Here is a 20,128-nt window from a genome sequence, read left to right as displayed (position 1 = left end):
GTTTTGGATAATTTGTAACTTCGGATAAATTTGTATTTGTTATGTTCACTAACAGCCAAATTTGAAAGGAAATTCCAATACCTATGATTTAATAGTTAGTTATTATTTAGAATTTTCGGATTTCGTTTTTTCGAATTTTCAGGCTTTCTTTCTTATTTTCGGATTTACGAATTTACGAAGTGCAATCATAACGAATGATCCAAAAAAACAAAACAAAACAAAACAAAAAAAAAACGAATGAAACAAAAACAAACAAATTCTTTGGCCGTGCACATGTCTATCAAATACCACCAAAAGAAAGCTCTATTTGTGGGGAAAAAAAGGACATACATTTTTTTTTTTTTTTTTGGGTGTAGGTTCGCACGACCACACAATTGTCAGTTAAGGTAACGCAGTGCCCTATTGCGGAAAATGGCCGGGTCATGAAGGAAGGGTAAATCTTCCGGAGGTTAAAAACCCAGTGGTGATTAAATAGCATGTGTGCAGTGCTGCATGACCGCGCAATTGTCATTCAAAGTGTGAGAGCAAGTGGTTAAACCTAAATCTGAGATAATAGCACAAAATTCTGAGATAATAAAATAAAATTCTAAGATAACACAAAATTCTGTTATAATACATTGGAATTTTGATCAAATAAAATCGAATTTTGATATAATAAAATCAAATTTTAGAATCAAATTTTGATATAATAAAATAGAATTCTGAGACAATTAAAAAAAAAATCTGAGATAATTAATAGAATTCTGAGATAATAATTAATAACACAAAATTACGAAATAATAACACAATATTCAGAGAAAATAAAAATTCTGAGATAATAACAGAATTTATTGTGTGAACAAATAAGAGAAGCTTATTTAGGGTTTACATACACTTTAACGTTTTTTCTCTCTTGTCTTTCAGTATAAAAATGGGTGAACATAGGAAGCAGCATGCAGCTAAAAGAGATCACAAGAAAATCGCTAACGGAGCAAAAGAAGGTGACGGGCAATGGGGCCGAGCCTGGTAAGAATTCCTCCATAAATCACTCCTTAGACTGGCCAGTGATTGGATGATTATCCTTTCAGTTTCGATGAAGCTGTGTGATAATCCGTTTCTCTTATGCAGAAAATAAATATAATTAGCCAATAATTTGCAAAAAATTGAGTGAACAGATTTTCTCCAGACGTTTATTAATGATATCGAATTGAACAGTCACACAAAAGAGTAAACTTCGCAACAACTGTCAAAATCTACTCCATTCAATGGCATAGACAATTGAAAAAAATGAACAATTTCCATGAAGATCATTCGATATATATAATTAGCAATTGTTTGCATTTTGATGGGTTTTGTTTATCTACATCTACTTCGTTTTAGCTGATTCTTTGTTGGACTAAATAAATGAAAAGAAAAAAACTATTCCTTTCCAGATTTATGTACTATATGGCCAAAGGTTGGTGCACACCTGACCAACACACCTAAACGAGCTTGTTGGACATCCCGTTCCAAAACCATTAATAAAGAGTTGGACCACCCCTGTACGACTATAAAGCCTCCACTCTTTTAGGAAGGTTTTCCTAAATATTTTGGAGTGTGGTCGTAGGACTTTGTGCCCATTTGTGAGGTCAGATACTGATGTTGGATGAGAAGACCTGGTACACCAATTCATCCCAAAGGTTCAGTTCAGTAGGGTTCAGGTCAGAGTTCTGTGCAGGACACTTGAGTCCCTCCCCACCGAACTAGTAAAAAAATGTCTTAATGGATATATTGGAGGAGAAGACCTGACTCATTCCAATTCATCCCAAAGATGTTCAGTAGGGTTGAAGTCAGGGCTCTGTGCAGGATGCTTGAGCTCCTCCACACCAAACTGGTAAAACCAGGTCTTGATGGAGAAGACCCGGCTTGTTCCAATTTATCCCAAAGGGTTGAGGTCAGGGCACTGTACAGGACACTCCAGTTTCTCCACACCAAACTGGTCTTTGTGGGACTGGCTTTGTACACAATGGCTCAGTCATGCTGGAACAGAAAAGGGTCTTCACCAAACTGTTACTAAAAGGTTGGAAAAGCTCAATTGTCTACAGTGTCTTTGTATGCTGTAGATGTTCAGTAGGGTTGAAGTCAGGGCTCTGTGCAGGACACTTGAGCTCCTCCACACCAAACTGGTAAAACCAGGTCTTAATGGAGATGTTGGAGGAGAAGACCCGGCTTGTTCCAATTTATCCCAAAGGGTTGAGGTCAGCGCACTGTACAGGACACTCCAGTTTCTCCATACCAAACTGGTCTTTATGGGACTTGCTTTGTACACAACGGCTCAGTCATGCTGGAACAGAAAGGGGTCTTCACCAAACTGTTACTACAAGGTTGGAAGAGCTCAATTGTCTACAGTGTCTTTGTATGCTGTAGATGTTCACTAGGGTTGAAGTCAGGGCTCTGTGCAGGACGCTTGAGCTCCTCCACGCCAAACTGGTAAAACCAAGTCTTAATGAAGATGTTGGAGGAGAAGACCCAGCTTGTTCCAATTTATCGCAAAGGGTTGAGGTCAGGGCACTGTTCACTGGAAATGTGAATTCACTCATGTGGAGCAAACACATACGTTTGTTCATGTAGGTGCGATGGTCTGGATCCACAAACAACTTTACCCATATAGTTTAGGTTTCTTTGTGTAGGAACCCAAATGCAACCAATCAGATTTCAGTCACCATGACTTGAGAGTGAAACTGTTGTTGGTTGGATGCCATGAATTCCTGTAGTTTGTTTATATACAGTATATATATATATATATATATATATATATATATATATATATATATAATTATATAAACAAACTACAGGAATTCATGGCATCCAACCAACAACCAAAAGTTTCTTGCTCATTGGTTAATTTCCTTATTTTTAGGAAACATCTTCTAACATCTTCTAACAAATATATACTGACATACACAGAATATATGTCAGAAGATGTTAGAAGATGTTTCCTAAAAATAAGGAAATTAACTATTGAGCAAGAAACTTTTGGGAGTGCGGTGACTCATTGGCAGATTGTGGTCATATAACTGAACATAGAAAGAAGGAAAAACTAGATACAGATAGGTCACCTTTAATAAATTATATGATCAGAGCATAATACCAGAAGAAGCCTCGCCTATGGAATACTTGATCGGAGCTTGCATGGGAGAGGCATCTTCTGGAATAATGGTCTAAGTAAGTGCAATTTATCATTTTATTTATTAGGGGATTTACTTGCACTATCCAGAGTCCTGTTAGTCTATTCTTGGAATATTACAATCTCTTACATCTCTTGGCAGGGAAGTGGACTGGTTCTCGCTGGGCAGTGTCATCTTCCTATTGATGTTTGCTCCACTCATTGTCTATTATTTTGTGATGTCATGTGATCAGTACCAATGTGCCCTCACCGGACCTCTTCTTGACTTGTACTCTGGAAAAACCCAGCTGGCTGACATATGGAACAAGACCCCGTTGCTGACCTGGAAAGCTGTTTATATCTACGCAGCCTGGGTATCTTTCCAGGTAATTATAGAATTCAAATTACATCACAGTTGATTTTAGGAGGTTCAAGTGCCTCCTTTTTGGTTGTAACATGACAAAATGTGGAAAATTTTAAGGGGTATGAATTAATTTTTGTATATAATTTTATATATATATATATATATATATATATATATATATATATATATATATAATATAATTTAAATAAGATATTCAACATTTCTCCATCATAGCTGTTTTTAACTTTTTTTTGTAACAATAAAGCAAAAATTGGTATATTATTAACCTATACCTTGGAGACCACAAGAAGTTTTTTCTTCTGTAATGTGAACAGGTATGTATTGGACAGTTATGTATTATTAATATACCAATTTTCACTTTCAGCTATAAAATAGCTGTCGCCTTTTTGAAAGCCCATTTAATGTATTAGAACTGGGTGCCACAGCCGTGTAAGGAAAATGGATCGAGTAGGACCTTCAACCAACATGTTGCAGCGCTGTCATTTATTCTGGAATAAGCCCCGTAGAAAACAATGGTACCACGGAATGGTGTGAACAGGACCTAATGATGATTTTTCTCTTTTTTTTCCAGGTGTTCCTGTATATGCTAATTCCAGATATCTGCCATAAATTTCTCCCAGGCTATGTTGGAGGTGTTCAAGAAGGAGCTCGAACACCGGCTGGTGAGCCACTTGCCGACCGCGCACTGTAGTTTTACTGCTATAGTGCAGCTGCGCAGAATCGCATACATTATATTATCAAAAGTATTGGGATACCTGCCTTTACACACCCATGAACTTTAATGGCATCCCAGTCTTAGTCCGTAAGGGTTCAATATTAAGTTGGCCCACCCTTGGCAGCTATAAGAGCTTCAACTCTTCTGGGAAGGCTTTCCATAAGGTTTAGGAGTGTGTCTATGGGAATGTTCTACCATTCTTCCAGAAGTGTGGCCGTAGGACTTTGTGCCCATTTGTGAGGTCAGGTACTGATGTTGGAGGAGAAGATCTGGTACACCATTGGCGTTCCAATTCATCCCAAAGGTTCAGTTCAGTAGGGTTGAGGTCAGAGTTCTGTGCAGGCCAGTCAAGTTCCTCCACCTCATCCATGCCTTGCTTTTTTCCCAGTGGAATATCCCACATAAACCCAAAAAGTGTTTCAGGTTCATGTTCCTTATAATATACCCGAGGTCAGTGGACATCTAAGCCCAGGGCTGATCGGCTCATTTTCCTCCTTGCTGATTCCACTAGACTGAAGTATAAGCAAAGACTTTCCAAACTGTTCATCCCTATAGCATATCCCGTAGCGCTTTTCATTGTACATAGAACCAGATAGCAGCACTGACCTCCATTGCCTTCTCCTTTTCTCCAGGAATAATCAACAAGTATGAAGTTAACGGGCTCCAGGCCTGGATCATCACACACATAGTATGGTTTGCCAATGCCTACCACTTCCACTGGTTCTCTCCAACCATCATCATCGACAACTGGATCCCCTTGTTATGGTGCAGCAACATACTGGGCTACACCGTGTCCACGTTCGTTATGATCAAAGCTTATTTCTTCCCAACAAACGCCAAAGACTGGTAAGAGCTCTCATACCACGAACACTCAAAAGGGTCCTCCACCCACAAGTGACATTTCAGGTATAGCGGAGGTCTGGGTGGCTTAGTCACCCTCTGAATTCTGATATTTGTTGGGGTCACCAGCAGAAATATCTCCCTGAGTTTATACGAAAGATCTCAACTCTGTTCCTGGGGTTTGGGGTAGACATGTGCAATTCCTTTAGTTCCGAATTAATTTTTTAATGAATTTTGACAAATTCGTTAATTCGAAAATATCAGCATTTTCAAAATTAAATTTCGCAAATTCGAAAAAAATTCGGACATTCAAAAGAACGAAAATCAGAAAATAAGAACGTTCGGAAATTCAAAATTCGGAAATTCTAAAATCCGAAAACCCATAAATTCGGAAATCTGAAATAATAACTAATAATAACTTAACTATTACTCACTATTAAATTATAGGTATTGGAATTTCCTTTTAAATTTGGCTGCTAGTGCACGTAACGAATATTAATTTATCCGAAGTTTCGAAATAACGAATGCCGCAAATTAATAATAAATAAATAACAATAATAATAATAAAAAATTATTATTATTATTTATTATTATTACGTTCTGTTTCATTTGTTTAGATGCGGCATTCGTTGTTTCGGATAATTCGTAACTTCAGATACATTTGTATTCATTCACTAACAGACAAATTTGAAAGGAAATTCCAATACCTATAATTTAATAGTTATTATTAGCTAGTTAGTTAGTATTTTCGGATATTCGTTCTTTCTTATTTTTGGATTTTCTTTCTTATTTTTGGATTTTGGAATTTTTGAATTTACTAATTTTCGAATTCCGAATTTCCAAAAATTCGATAATTCAGGAAATTTGGAAACAAGGGAGGGTTTGTGTGAGAGTTATGCCGCGTACACACGAGCGGACTTTCTATCCTACTTGGTCCGGCACACTTTCCGACGGACTTTGTCCGCCAGGTGCGCCGGACTTTAAAACGGACGGACTTGCCCACACACGCCGGGACTTTCCGGCGGGCTAAGTCCGCCCGTCTTTCCGACGGACTTTCGCCGGAGTTCCGGCGGACTTTCAGAATGAACGGACTTGCCCACACACGGACAAGTCCGTTCATTTTGAACGTGACTCAGGTGCGACGGGACTAGAAAAGGATGTCAATCTTGCCGCTTTTATCGGCGAGATTGACACCTTACTAGCCCCGTCGCGGGGCATACCAGGCCCTTAGGTCTGGTATGGATTATAAAGGGGAACCCCGCTACGCCGAAAAAACGGCGTGGGGTCCCCCTAAAATCCATACCAGACCCCGATCCGAGCACGCAGCCTGGCCGGTCAGGAAAGGGGGTGGGGACGAGCGAGCGCCCCCCCCCCCTCCTGAACCGTACCAGGCCGCATGCCCTCAACATGGGGGTGGGTGCTTTGGGGGAGGGGGGCGCCCTGCGCCCCCCCCCCCAAAGCACCTTGTCCCCATGTTGATGAGGACAAGGGCCTCTTCCCGACAACCCTGGCCGTTGGTTGTCGGGGTCTGCGGGCGGGGGCTTATCGGAATCTGGGAGCCCCCTTTAATAAGGGGGCCCCCAGATCCCGGCCCCCCACCCTATGTAAATGAGTATGGGGTACATGGTACCCCTACCCATTTACCTAGGAAAAAAGTGTAAGTAATAAAACACACTACACAGGTTTTTAAAATATTTTATTAAACAGCTCCGGGGGGGGGATCTTCCTCCGGCTTCGGGGGTCTTCTTCCGGCTTCGGGGGTCCCTCCGCTTCATCTTCTCCCGGCGTCCGGTTGGTTCTTCTCCGCTCTCTTCTCCCGGTGTTCCTGTTCTTCGGCCGGCTCCTCTGCTGTCTTCAAGTAGCTCTCTTGCCAGCAGAGGTCCGGACTTCTGGGCTTCTGGGCTTCTGGGCTTCTCTTCCCCAGATGTTGACACGACGCTCTCTCCTGCTGGACTGCTCTCCGAGGGCTGCGTTGTGACTTATATAGGTGGAGACCCCGCCCCCTTTTGATGTCACAGTCCCTGGGCATGCTGGGACTGTGACGTTTTAGGGGGCGTGGTCACTGGGTGATGTTGACCACGCCCCCTAAAACGTCACAGTCCCAGCATGCCCAGGGACTGTGACATCAAAAGGGGGCGGGGTCTCCGCCTATATAAGTCACAACGCAGCCCTCGGAGAGCAGTCCAGCCGGAGAGAGCGTCGTGTCAACATCTGGAGAAGAGAAGAGAATAAGCCCAGAAGCCCAGAAGTCCGGACCTCTGCTGGCAAGAGAGCTACCTGAAGACAGCAGAGGAGCCGGCCGAAGAACTGGAACACCGGGAGAAGAACCAACCGGACGCCGGGAGAAGATGAAGCGGAGGGACCCCCGAAGCCGGAAGAAGACCCCCGAAGCCGGAGGAAGATCCCCCCCCCGGAGCTGTTTAATAAAATATTTTAAAAACCTGTGTAGTGTGTTTTATTACTTACACTTTTTTCCTAGGTAAATGGGTAGGGGTACCATTGTACCCCATACTCATTTACATAGGGTGGGGGGCCGGGATCTGGGGGCCCCCTTATTAAAGGGGGCTCCCAGATTCCGATAAGCCCCCGCCCGCAGACCCCGACAACCAACGGCCAGGGTTGTCGGGAAGAGGCCCTTGTCCTCATCAACATGGGGACAAGGTGCTTTGGGGGGGGGGGGGCGCAGGGCGCCCCCCTCCCCCAAAGCACCCACCCCCATGTTGAGGGCATGCGGCCTGGTACGGTTCAGGAGGGGGGGGGGCGCTCGCTCGTCCCCACCCCCTTTCCTGACCGGCCAGGCTGCGTGCTCGGATCGGGGTCTGGTATGGATTTTAGGGGGGACCCCACGCCGTTTTTTTCGGCGTAGGGGCTTCCCTTTATAATCCATACCAGACCTAAGGGCCTGGTATGCCCCGCGCTCGCCGCAATAGGAAAATGTGTTTTTCCTATTGCAGCGAGCGTGAGATGCAATACTCTGCCCTCGTGTTGTATCTGGTCCGTCGGACCAGCCTACACACGAGCGGGCTTTCCGTCGGACCAGCACACACACGAGCGGACTTTCCGCCCGAAACTGAGTCCGGCGGAAAGATTTAGAACTTTCTTCAAATCTAGGTCCGGCGGGCTTTTGGGAAAAAGTCCGCCGGTGCCTACACACGGGCGGATTGTCCGGCACACTCTGGTCCGCTGGACCAAGTATGCCGGAAAGTCCGACCGTGTGTACGCGGCATTAGAGGAGGGTTTATATTAGGATTATAGGGGGGGGGGGGGGGGCGGGGGAGTGTTCGGCATCCACAACTACAACTCTTGGCGTGATGGACTTTTGAGGATAAATCCGATCCTACTCTAAATATTCAAATAAATGAGTTCTTGAGTGACAAACTGATTGATTTGACCAATCAGATCAGACCGGTCTCTGTACAATCAGATTGAACCAATCAACATATGATCAGATTGGACCAACCAGAGTGCACTAATTTCCATAAAATCAGATCACAACAATTTCTATACATTCAGACTGGACCAATCTCCATACAATCAGATTGGACAAATCTCCATACATAAGATAGGACCAATCAATCGTTTGGACCATTAAGATGGAACCAATCTCTATGCAATCAGATCGGACCAATTAGAGGCAACCAATCTCAATACAATCAGATTAGAAAAATCAACATATGATCAAATTCGACCAACCAGTGCACACTAATCACCATACAATCAGATCACAACAATTTCTATACAGTCAGACTGGACCAATCTCCATACAATCAGATTGAACCAATCAGATAGGACAAATCTCCATACATAAGATGTATGGTAAGGTCCAATCAATTGTATGGACCATTAAGATCGAACCAATCTCTATGCAATCAGATTGGACCAATTAGAGGCACTCAATCTCCATACATGCAAATCGGATTAATCAGATTGGACTAATCAGATTGATAAAATTGCAAGGAAATATGGAGTCCAATCTGATTAGTCCAATCTGATTAATCCAATCTTATTGTATGGAAATTGGTCCAATCTAATTGCATGGAAATATGGAGTCCAATCTCCATACAATCAGTTTGGACTAATCCCCATACAATCACATTGGAACAATCTCCATAGAATCACATTGGACTAATCCCCATACAATCACATTAAACCAATCTCTATACAAACACATTTGACTAATCCCCATACAATCAGATTGGACCAATCTCCATACAATCACATTGGACTAATCCCCATGCAATCAGATTGGACCAATCTCCATACAATCGGAGGAAATCAATCTCCATACAATCACATTGGTCCAATCTGATTGTGTAGGGGATTGGTCCAATCTCCATACAATCAGATTGGACCAATCAGAGGCAATTATTATCCATATAGTCAGATGAATCAGATTGTATCAATCAGATTGGACCAATCCCCATACAATCAGATTGGACAAATCTCCATACAGTCACACTGGACCAATCCAATTGGACCAATCTCCATACAATCAGTTTAGATTAATCAGATTGGTCCAATCTAATTGTATGGAGATATGGAGTCCAATCTGATTAGTCTAAACTGATTGTACCCAGGCCTGAAGCTGTGTGAGGGGTCAAAAACTTTCTGATGGCTGCCCTGCACGGAGGGATAGTGTGAGGGTTAGATGGAGTGGTAGATACAAAGTTAGAAGGGGTTGGTGTTGGTGTTACATGGAGGGGTAGATACAGAATTAGAAAGGGTTGGTGTTGGGGTTAGATGGAGGGATAGTGTGAGGGTTACATGGATGGGGTACATACAGAGTTAGAAGGGGTTGGGGGTAGATGGAGGGATAGTGTGAGGGTTACATGGAGGGGTAGATACAGAGTTAGAAGGAGTTGGTGTTGGGGGTAGATGGAGGGGTAGATACAGAGTTAGAAGGGGTTGGTGTTGGGGTTACATGGAGGGATAGTGTTGGGGTTACATGGAGGGGTACATACAGAGTTAGAAGGGGTTGGGGGTAGATGGAGGGATAGTGTGAGGGTTAGATGGAGTGGTAGATACAAAGTTAGAAGGTGTTGGTGTAGGGGTTAGATGGAGGGATAGTGTTGGGGTTACATGGAGGGGTAGATACATAGTTAGAAGAAGTTGGTGTTGGGGGTAGATGGAGGGGTAGTGTTGGGGTTACATGGAGGGGTAGATACAAAGTTAGAAGGGTTTGGTGTTGGGGTTAGATGGAGGGATAGTGTTGGGGTTACATGGAGGGGTACATACAGAGTTAGAAGGAGTTGGTGTTGGGGGTAGATGAAGGGGTAGTGTTGGGGTTACATGGAGGGGTACATACAGAGTTAGAAGGAGTTGGGGGTAGATGGAGGGATAGTGTGAGGGTTAGATGGAGTGGTAGATACAAAGTTAGAAGGTGTTGGTGTAGGGGTTAGATGGAGGGATAGTGTTGGGGTTACATGGAGGGATACATACAGAGTTAGAAGGGGTTGGTGTTGGGGGTAGATGGAGGGATAGTGTTGGGGTTACATGGAGGGGTAGGTACAGAGTTAGAAGGAGTTGGTGTTGGGGTTCCAGGAAAGGTCTCTGTGAGTTCTGGGTTGGGGTTATAGGGAGAGTTGGCGGGAGGTTTAGGGTGTACGCTATCACTCACCTTACCAGGAGCTCTGACAACTACCTTCCTGACCTCCTCAATGTACCATCAAAATAGGAATATTATAAGGAAGTAAAACGATTCCACACATCCCAGTTCTGTGGGCCATTAGAAGATCTATCAATGATAATTTCTCATTCTCTGTTTTCTGGCAGTAAATTCACCGGAAATTTCATCTATGACTACATGATGGGGATTGAATTTAACCCTCGCATTGGAAAGTGGTTTGACTTCAAGCTGTTCTTCAACGGGCGGCCGGGCATTGTGGCTTGGACCCTCATCAACCTGTCCTATGCAGCCAAGCAGCAGGAGTTGTACGGACAGGTCACCAACTCCATGATCCTGGTCAATGTCCTCCAGGTAAGTTCTGAGACTCTGTTCATGAAGAAGGCTGAACACCTTTCAGGAACATAGAAGATCGATGGCAGAAAAAGACCGAATGGTCCATCGAGGCTGAGCTTTTGTTGTCTAAGGATAGACCTGAGTTTATCCCAAACACTTTTAAAGCGATATCACACCCTCAGTTTTTAGGCACTTAGGCAGCAGAGGTGATGGGCAGAGAAGCTGTGTGTGAGAAGACATGGGGGTGGATTTACTAAAACTGGAGACTGCAAAATCTGGTGCAACTGAATTTTCGGAAAAAATTGGTTATTCGAATATTTGGAAGTTTGGAATTAATGAATTTGTCTAAATTTGTTAAACGAATTCGTAACTAAACGAATTGCACATGTCTAAACCCCAGTGTCTTTTTTTTTTTTTTTTTTTAGAGCTCTGGGAGTGTAGTGATAGCTGTGCTCCTGGAGCTTCATACTACTGTCAGATGTAAACTAAAGAGATAAGTCCAGGAGGTGGCATGCACATCATTAGACTTAAATCATAGTATGCCAGCTGGACTGGCTGAATTCCTGCAGTTTAGATGTACATCTTTCCTGTGAAGACTGGAGGTTCAGGGAAGCAGCACTGGAAGTTGTAATATACAAGTGCTGAATTTGATTTGAGTTCCCTTTTCCCTATACACACAATGCTCTAACAGTCCACCAAGTACAAGTCAACTACATGGACCCACCGAACTTGGAATCACTGGTGCTCAGACATGAGTGTCTCCACATTCTGACAAACGATTCAACAAAGTAGAGCCAGCAACTCAGTGACATTGATGGACATAAATCTTTTTAACTACAGGGTGAGATCCAGTTAAAACACAGGCTTACGTGTTTCGGCTATACAGCTGCCCAGATAGCAAGCAATTGAGCTGCAAGTTTGAAAATGACTTGCTAAGCTATTGCTAGACTTGCCAGGCTTCACAGGTTTCATTGCAGCAAGTCCGCATTGCATGACTCCAGATCAACTTTCTTTTTCAAACATTCTGCAAGTTCTGGTTCACTTATGTTGTGCAATAGTCATCCCACCACAGGGGTCACTGTCACTTGCAGAGCTCTTGTTGTAGACTCACCACTGCAACTTTGCCCTTGCTAGAGACTTGTCATGCAAAATTTGCTACAAATTGGAAAAGTGTCAACTAGAACTTGTGCTTCATGTGCTCTGCAAGTGTACAACTTGCCCCTGAAAAATATGTGACAAATTTGTGACAAGTTATCCTTGCTATCTGGGTGTAAAGCCAAAACGCGTAAGTCTGTGTTTAACTTGACCTCACCATATAGTCAATAAAGATTTATGTCCAACACTGCCACAAATTTGTGACAAGTTATCCTTGCTAGCTGGGTATAAAGCCAAAACGCGTAAGCCTGTGTTTAACTTGACCTCACCATATAGTCAATAAAGATTTATGTCCCTCAATGTCACCAAGTTGCCCTCACAGTCCACCCAACCCCGAGCCACATCTTCTGAAAACTGGTCGGTAATTGCACATTTGATTTCCTTGCATCTAATAAGAAATGTAAAACTTACCACTCTAGGTATGTACACAAGGTGCTAACCATCCACTTTTTTGCATGTAGGCCATCTATGTGGTGGACTTCTTCTGGAACGAAGCTTGGTACCTGAAAACCATAGACATCTGCCACGACCATTTCGGCTGGTACCTGGGATGGGGAGACTGCGTCTGGTTGCCTTTCCTCTACACATTACAGGTAAAGGGGTGGAAGGGGCCAACCAATCCAAGAGCTGGAAAAGAATCATTTATTAAAGGGTCAGTCCATCCAGAAGTGAATATTTCAGTCATAGTTAGGGCCTTGTGGGCTGTATGAGCCACTGGTTTGTCATATGCCTTGAATACAACAGTGAGATCTCTCTACTATGATTTCCAGTAAGGATGAGTCAACGATACATACGAACACCTAAACTTTTGCTTGTCCGGCTCCTTGTTGGATGGGAGTCAAGCATCCATATATACAAGCAATATTTCTTCAACTTCTGTATATGACAGCTTCCTGCTTTCAATGGTTCCTAAGGAACAGCTGACATCACAGGGAATCTCTGCCATGTAAGCAAAGGGGCAGGGATAGCAGTGACATCACCACTGGCCATATTGTATTTGGGCAATGATGTCACCACTATCTCCGACCCTTCCCTTATATCAGAAGAGTTCTCATTCAGTTCTCATTCAGTTTTGTGGTACCGTCTAGATTGTTTGTATCTGCCGGACCATCAGCTCCCAAGCTCCAGGCCTGAGTTTACCCCCCCCCCCCCCCCGAAAAAGGGGGCTCCCTCACGGGCCACGACAGTCTATCACTCTATCACTCAGTTTTTCCACCCTCCCACAGCAGATACAACAGATAGCTCAAGTTTCTCTCTGCTTCAGTTTTAATAAATGTGCGCCAATGTGTCTAATATGCTTATTTCTTATGATTGTCAGTACCATCTAGTGGCCATAATGCAACATTTTCCTGATAGCGGTATTTCAAGAAAAATCCTGCATTATGGCCACTAGATGGAGCTGGCGATCATAGGAAATTACCATATTAGACATATTACATCATGAATGCTGAGATATTTGCAAACTTTTATAAATAGTTATGGGGGGTGGGGGCGTAGTTTTGAGGAAACCAAAAACCTCTGTATCAATGCTATTGACAGACTATATCTTATATATATTATTTTTGTTTTTGCCCTATAGTTTCACTTTAAAATTCATCCATAACGATGAACTTTTCAAATGGTTAAAAAATGCAATTTTATTAAGTCAATTGTATTAATATTAATATTTAATATGTATTTTCTTTTTTTCAGGGTTTATATTTGGTGTACAACCCAGTACAGCTCTCAACAACAGCTTCTGCAGCAATACTTTTGCTGGGGCTTGTTGGGTACTACATCTTCAGGATGACCAACCATCAGAAAGACCTGTTCAGGCGCACCAACGGCAACTGCGTCATCTGGGGCAAGAAGCCGAAATTCATCGAATGTTCTTACACATCTACTGACAGCAAGAAGCACCATAGCAAGCTCATGATCTCCGGCTTCTGGGGGCTGGCCCGTCACATGAACTACACCGGAGACCTGATGGGATCTCTGTCCTACTGCCTGGCCTGTGGGTTCGACCACTTACTGCCTTATTTCTATATCATCTACATGACCATCCTGCTCGTCCATCGCTGCATCCGCGACGAGCATCGATGCTCCAGCAAGTACGGCAAAGACTGGAAGCTCTATACGGATGCCGTCCCGTATCGGTTGCTGCCAGGAATATTTTAATTGCCACGATATAGTTCAGGGAAAACAATGAAAATTCATGGTGAAACTGTAAAAGTACTGTTCTATTTTTTTTTTAAGAAACAGCTATTCTTATTGGACATTTTTTTTGTTTTACAAAGCACACAAAATTTCATTTTCTATTTAAAAAGAAAAAAAAAACTTGGGTTGTCAAAAGACATAATTAAATCTGAAATACAACTTTTGGAGAGAAAACTGATTTTAGAAAATAAAAAAGCCAGGACCTCATAATGCCTTCCACAGCTACCTACCCTCAGCTGCATTTTTTAAAACAACGTCTGCACTAGAAGAATGGACTTACAACGTATACCCATACTGTATATATACAGCGTATACCCCACCTACCAAGGAAAGAATGTGTAAAGCTCCATAATGCGTGCTTCTCATGGCTCATTAATGATCTAGACATGTCATTGAGGTTGCTATTCTGATATTGCACATATGAGCTGCTGCATTTTCACAGCTTATTGAAGGAAACCAACATGTTTTGTGGATCTGTACCACGTTTTTCAGGGCTAGTAGTAAAGATCTTATATAAACAGATCAGATTGGTATAGGAATGGCTGAGTTGAGTATGATTACTGTCAGAAGGGCCTGTGCTAATCTCTGGAATCATATCTTGAAGCAAAAGCTTACTGAAACCAACACGTTTTGGGAATCTGCGCCACACTTTTCAAGACTAGTAATAAACATTTTATATAAACAGATGTGTATGGTATAGAAACGACTGGGATGAGTATGATCACTGGCAGCAGGGCTTGTGCTAATATCTGGAATCGCATCTCAAAGCAAAATTTTATTGAAGGAAACCAACACGTTTCGGGAACCTGCACCACATTTTTCAGGGCTAGTGGTAAACATCTTCCATAAACAGATCTGTGTGGTATTGGAATGGTTGAGATGAGTAATGTTGATATCTGGAATCATAGCTTGACTAAATAACTTTTTTAAGTAAACCAACATGTTTCGGGGATCTGCATCCCATTTTTCAGTGCTTGCAATAAACATCTTATACACACAGATCTGGGTGGTATAGGAACATTTGAGATGAGTATGATCACTGTCAACAGGGCTTGTGCTAAGATTTGGAATCATATCTCGAAGAAAGGCTTATTGAAACAACTGGGATGAGTATGATCACTGGCAGCAGGGCTTGTGCTAATATCTGGAATCGCATCTCAAACCAAAATTTTATTGAAGGAAACCAACACGTTTCGGGAACCTGCGCCACATTTTTCAGGGCTAGTGGTAAACATCTTCCTTAAACAGATCTGTGTGGTATTGGAATGGTTGAAATGAGTAATGTTGATATCTGAAATAATAGCTTGACTAAATAACTTTTTTAAGTAAACCAACATGTTTTGGGGATCTGCATCCCATTTTTCAGTGCTTGCAATAAACATCTTATACACACAGATCTGGGTGGTAAAGGAACATTTGAGATGAGTATGATCACTGTCAACAGGGCTTGTGCTAAGATTTGGAATCATATCTCGAAGAAAGGCTTATTGAAGGAAACCAACATGTTTTGGAGATCTGCGCCACATTTTTCAAGGCTAGTAATAAACATTTTATACAAACAGATCAGTATGCTATAGGAAAGGTTTAGATGAATATGATCACTGTCAGCAGGGCTTGTACTGATATCTAGAATCACATCTCAAAGCAAAAGTTTATTGAAGGAAACCAACACGTTTCAGGAATCTGTGCCACATGTTTCAGGGCTAGTAGTAAACATCTTCCATAAACAGATCTGTGTGGTAAAGGAACAGTTGTGTTGAGTATGATCGCTGTCAGCAGGGCTTGTGCTAATATCTGGAATCATATTTTTAAGCATAAACCTATTGAAGAAAACCAACACATTTTGGCAATCTGCACCCCATTTTTTTAAGAGCTAGTCAAAAAAACATCTTATATACACAGATCTGTGTGGTATAGGAATGGCTGAGATGAGTATGATCACTGTCAGCAGGGCTTGTGCTAATATCTGGAATCGCATCTCAAAGCAAAAGTTTATTGAAGGAAACCAACATGTTTGGGGAATCTGCGCTACATTTTTCAGGGCTTGCAATAAACATCTTATATACACAGATCTGTGTGGTAGAGGAATGGTTGAGATAAGTATGATCACTGTCAGCAGGGCTTGTGCTAATATTTAGAAATATATCTTGAAGAAAAAGCTTATTGAAGAAAACCAACATGTTTTGGAGATCTGCGCCACACTTTTCAGGTCTATTAGTAAACATTTTATATAAACAGATTGTTATGCTATTGGAATGGTTGGGATGAGTATGATCGAGTCAGCAGGGCTTGTACTAATATCTAGAATCACATCTCAAAGAAAAAGTTTATTGAAGGAAACCAACACGTTTCAGGAATCTGTGCCACATTTTTCAGAGCTAGTAGTAAACATCTTCCATAAACAGATCTGTGTGGTATTGGAATGGTTGAGATGAGTAATGTTGATATCTGGAATCATATCGTGACGAAAAAAACGTATTGAAGAAAACCAACACATTTTGGAGATCTGTGCCACATTTTTCAGTTCTAGTAGCAATCATCCTACCTAAACAGATCTATGTGGTATAGGAAAGGTGGAGATAAATATGCTCATGGTCATAGCAAAGCTTGTGATAATATCTGGATTCAAATCCTGAGGCAAAAGTTTATTGAAGGAAACAACACATCTCGGGAATCTGTGCCACATTTTTCAGGACTAGTAGTAAACATCTTCCATGAACAGATCCGCGTGGTATTGGAATAGTTGAAATGAGCAATGTTGATAATATCTGGAATCATATCTTAAAGAAAAAATGTATTGAAGGAAACCAACACATTTTGAAGATCTGCGCCATGTTTTTCTAGTAATAAACATCTTATATACTGTACGCAGATCTGTGTGGTTTAGGAATGGTTGAGATGAGTATGATGATCACTGCCAGCAGGGCTTCATATCTGGAATCATATTTCGGAGCAAAAGTTTATTGAAGGAAACCAACACCTTTTGGGGGTCTGCGCAACATTTTTCAGGGCTAGTAGAAAACATCTTCCATAAACAGATCTGTGTGGTATCAGAATGGTTGAGATGAGTATGATCACTGCCAGCAGGACTTCATATCTGGAATCATATTTCAGAGCAAAAGTTTATTGAAGGAAACCAACACGTTTTGGGGATCTGCGCAACATTTTTCAGGGCTAGTAGAAAACATCTTCTATAAACAGATCTGCGTGGTATCAGAATGGTTGAGATGAGTATGATCACTGCCAGCAGGACTAGTGCTAAAATCAGAAATCATATCTCAAAGAAGAACAGTGTGTATGTAGTGTAGGAAGGTGACAAGGGCTACACCATGCCACTAGGAGGATAACCGAGCAGCCTGCCCACTACAGAAGCTATGCTTCTTCCAATAGCTCTAACTGAGGAGTGTTATCATAGCTTGCCTGTGTAGTGTATCTAAATCTTTTCATTTTTATATCCAGAGCCCTTGCAATAAATAGTTGATCCTCTCAGTTGCAGCCAATCTTCGGCACTCAAACTGTTGAAGAACTACAAGTCCCAGGAGGCATTGCAAGACTCTGACCGCCACAGGCATGACTCCCAATGGTGGGATCTGTAGTGTCACCACAGCTGGGAGTCTGGAGTTTGTCTATCCTTTGAAAATAGAATACATGAACCTGAAGGTGGAGAGTTTGTGCGAGGTCTGAGCAGAATGTCTCTCTTGTATAGTTCAGTGTTATGGACAACTCACTTGATATTTTTCCTGAATAAAATATGCAGTTTTTAATATATTTTGTCTTTTTTATTGCTGATTTCATTAAAGCTGATCTCTAGTCCTACCATTTTGTTACCACACTTGTAGCAAGCCCTCTCCTGTGTTGAAACTGATTACGCTCAGTTCCCTGCAAACTTGCATCTCTGAAATATACCCCTTTGAAGCTCCAGCAGCTATCTCGAGCCTACCTTCATTCCCTGCCTGAACAACTTCACTCTCTTCTTCTGCTAATCTGTACTGTCATTGACTGCCTCTTACAGGTATTACCTTTCCCTGCCATCAAGCATTTTTTCCCAAGCGTTACATGCAAGAACATATCTCTTGCATATCTTTAGACATGCATGCTCAAGCAACTGATCAGCAGATTGCTCAGTTAAAATCTGCAGCACCCAGCAGGAAGGTGTGTGTATGTCTAAAGGGATGCTGGGGATGCGTTCTTTCATGTGAAGCTCTATCTGGGTGTGTTGCATAACATTTCTCCCCACTCTGCGGGTCCTTAAGCTGATCCCATCGCTGAAAGAAACAGTAGTGATGTATGGGCCACCCAAACCATATTGTTAAATGATGAAGATTTTGCCGTAGCCCGTATGGCTTGAAGAATTCTGACTTGCTGAACGCCCAGATGGTGAGTAATCAGTGTTATCTATTACAGAAGCCAGGCTTTGTATTTTTTTTTTTTGGGAAGCGACTGAGTCACTTTAATCTCAGGAAATGACTATACCCTTTTGGTAATTGTACATTAATTAAATTGTTACTAAACCCACAACAAGTAAAATCAGTTTGTACATACAGTAAAGCATGCTTGTTATACCCAATGTGGAACCTAAGGGTTAATCCTGCACACAGTGTAAAAAGGCTGTTTGATCCTGTCTTCTCTGATCCTCCCCTTCTTCAACAATCCATCTCCTGATGGTACAGAGCCTTTGGAGTCACTCTGCACATGCTCAATTTGGTGTGCATCGCTGGAGTGTTTTTTTTCTTAGGGAGGTGCATGTGATCACCACAGGGCCAATCAGCACTGTCCAGACAGAGGGTCAGGGGTCCTGCAGCCTAACAGGACAGTCAGAGTACAGTGAAAACTCCTCCTACAAGCTTTAACCAGAAGAAGTAGAAGTCACAAGAATACTATATACTGCTGATTAAAAAAGGGAATTTAGCAGTTTATATTAACTAAAATAATTGCATTTCCATGTTCTGTGTACTCCAGATATAGTGAATGCAGGGTCCTGGGTTTAGTAACACTTTAACTCTTTCTTACTTGGCTTGGATGATTCAAGAGGCTCACTGTGGTCCCTTGCATGGGTCTTCCCAGAGTTCCTGTGATGGTCAGGCCGGGGCACAAAAATATCACCATTTTGGGACCTCCTGAGGAGAAACCCAACCCTGCCTAACCAGAACCCAAGCCCTCCATCCAGTACACACTACCTTCTAGCCTCAGTCCCACTCATTCCCTGAGCAAAAGCCCATGCCCAATTGCAGCTTCCCATTGGTACTGAATAAACATTGTGCACCCCAGGCTCCTTAGTGAGGGTGTATATGTTCACTGATGGAGAAGTGAGCACTCAACCATGCTGGGAAAAGGCAACGCATTGCTTAATCAGATACAACCAAAGCTTTTTTCAAGAGGAATGCAGTTCTGGCACCTCCAGTGCTGAATGGTACTGTGTATAACGGCAAGGGGTGCTGGGGTGTGCTGGAGGGTCTAATGATGCTGGCTGTTGGGGGATCTATTGTTGCTGGAGGGGATCACAATGCTGAGGGTCCTTCCCCGGCTTCAGGAGAACGGTCACATAGGTCAACAATAGGTCAGCAATGCCTCTGGGGGCAATGGGTTTGAAGCTGAGATGGAACCTACAAAGAGGGGCCAGTAAAATTGAGGAAAACTTTTTATAGTACGTATTTGTAAAGCTGTCTGGTCCCGGGCTTTTACCCATTGGCAAAGCAGCAATCACTCCACCCAGCTCTTCCATAGAGATTGCCCTTTCCATTTCTTCCAGGGCCG

At 42.4% G+C, this 20,128-nt stretch overlaps 1 protein-coding gene across 1 annotated transcript in view; it reads left to right on the top strand.

Annotated features, from left to right (window-relative positions):
• DHCR7 (7-dehydrocholesterol reductase) overlaps nt 1-18,142 on the top strand; it is a 47,486-nt gene extending 29,344 nt beyond the window's left edge. The window contains exons 2-8 of the mRNA XM_073604046.1: nt 904-1,005; nt 3,288-3,510; nt 4,081-4,171; nt 4,857-5,070; nt 10,837-11,041; nt 12,640-12,771; nt 13,871-18,142. Coding sequence (XP_073460147.1) covers nt 911-1,005; nt 3,288-3,510; nt 4,081-4,171; nt 4,857-5,070; nt 10,837-11,041; nt 12,640-12,771; nt 13,871-14,335 — 1,425 coding nt within the window. The 5' untranslated portion in view covers nt 904-910 and the 3' untranslated portion in view covers nt 14,336-18,142. The remainder of the gene's footprint in view (nt 1-903; nt 1,006-3,287; nt 3,511-4,080; nt 4,172-4,856; nt 5,071-10,836; nt 11,042-12,639; nt 12,772-13,870) is intronic.
• Nucleotides 18,143-20,128: the final 1,986 nt, after the last annotated feature.

Source organism: Aquarana catesbeiana, linkage group LG11 (assembly GCF_042186555.1).
Source record: "Aquarana catesbeiana isolate 2022-GZ linkage group LG11, ASM4218655v1, whole genome shotgun sequence".
Lineage (NCBI taxonomy): Eukaryota > Metazoa > Chordata > Amphibia > Anura > Ranidae > Aquarana > Aquarana catesbeiana.
The sequence above is the reverse complement of the archived record's forward strand: the minus strand, read 5'-3'. Positions and strand labels throughout refer to the sequence as shown.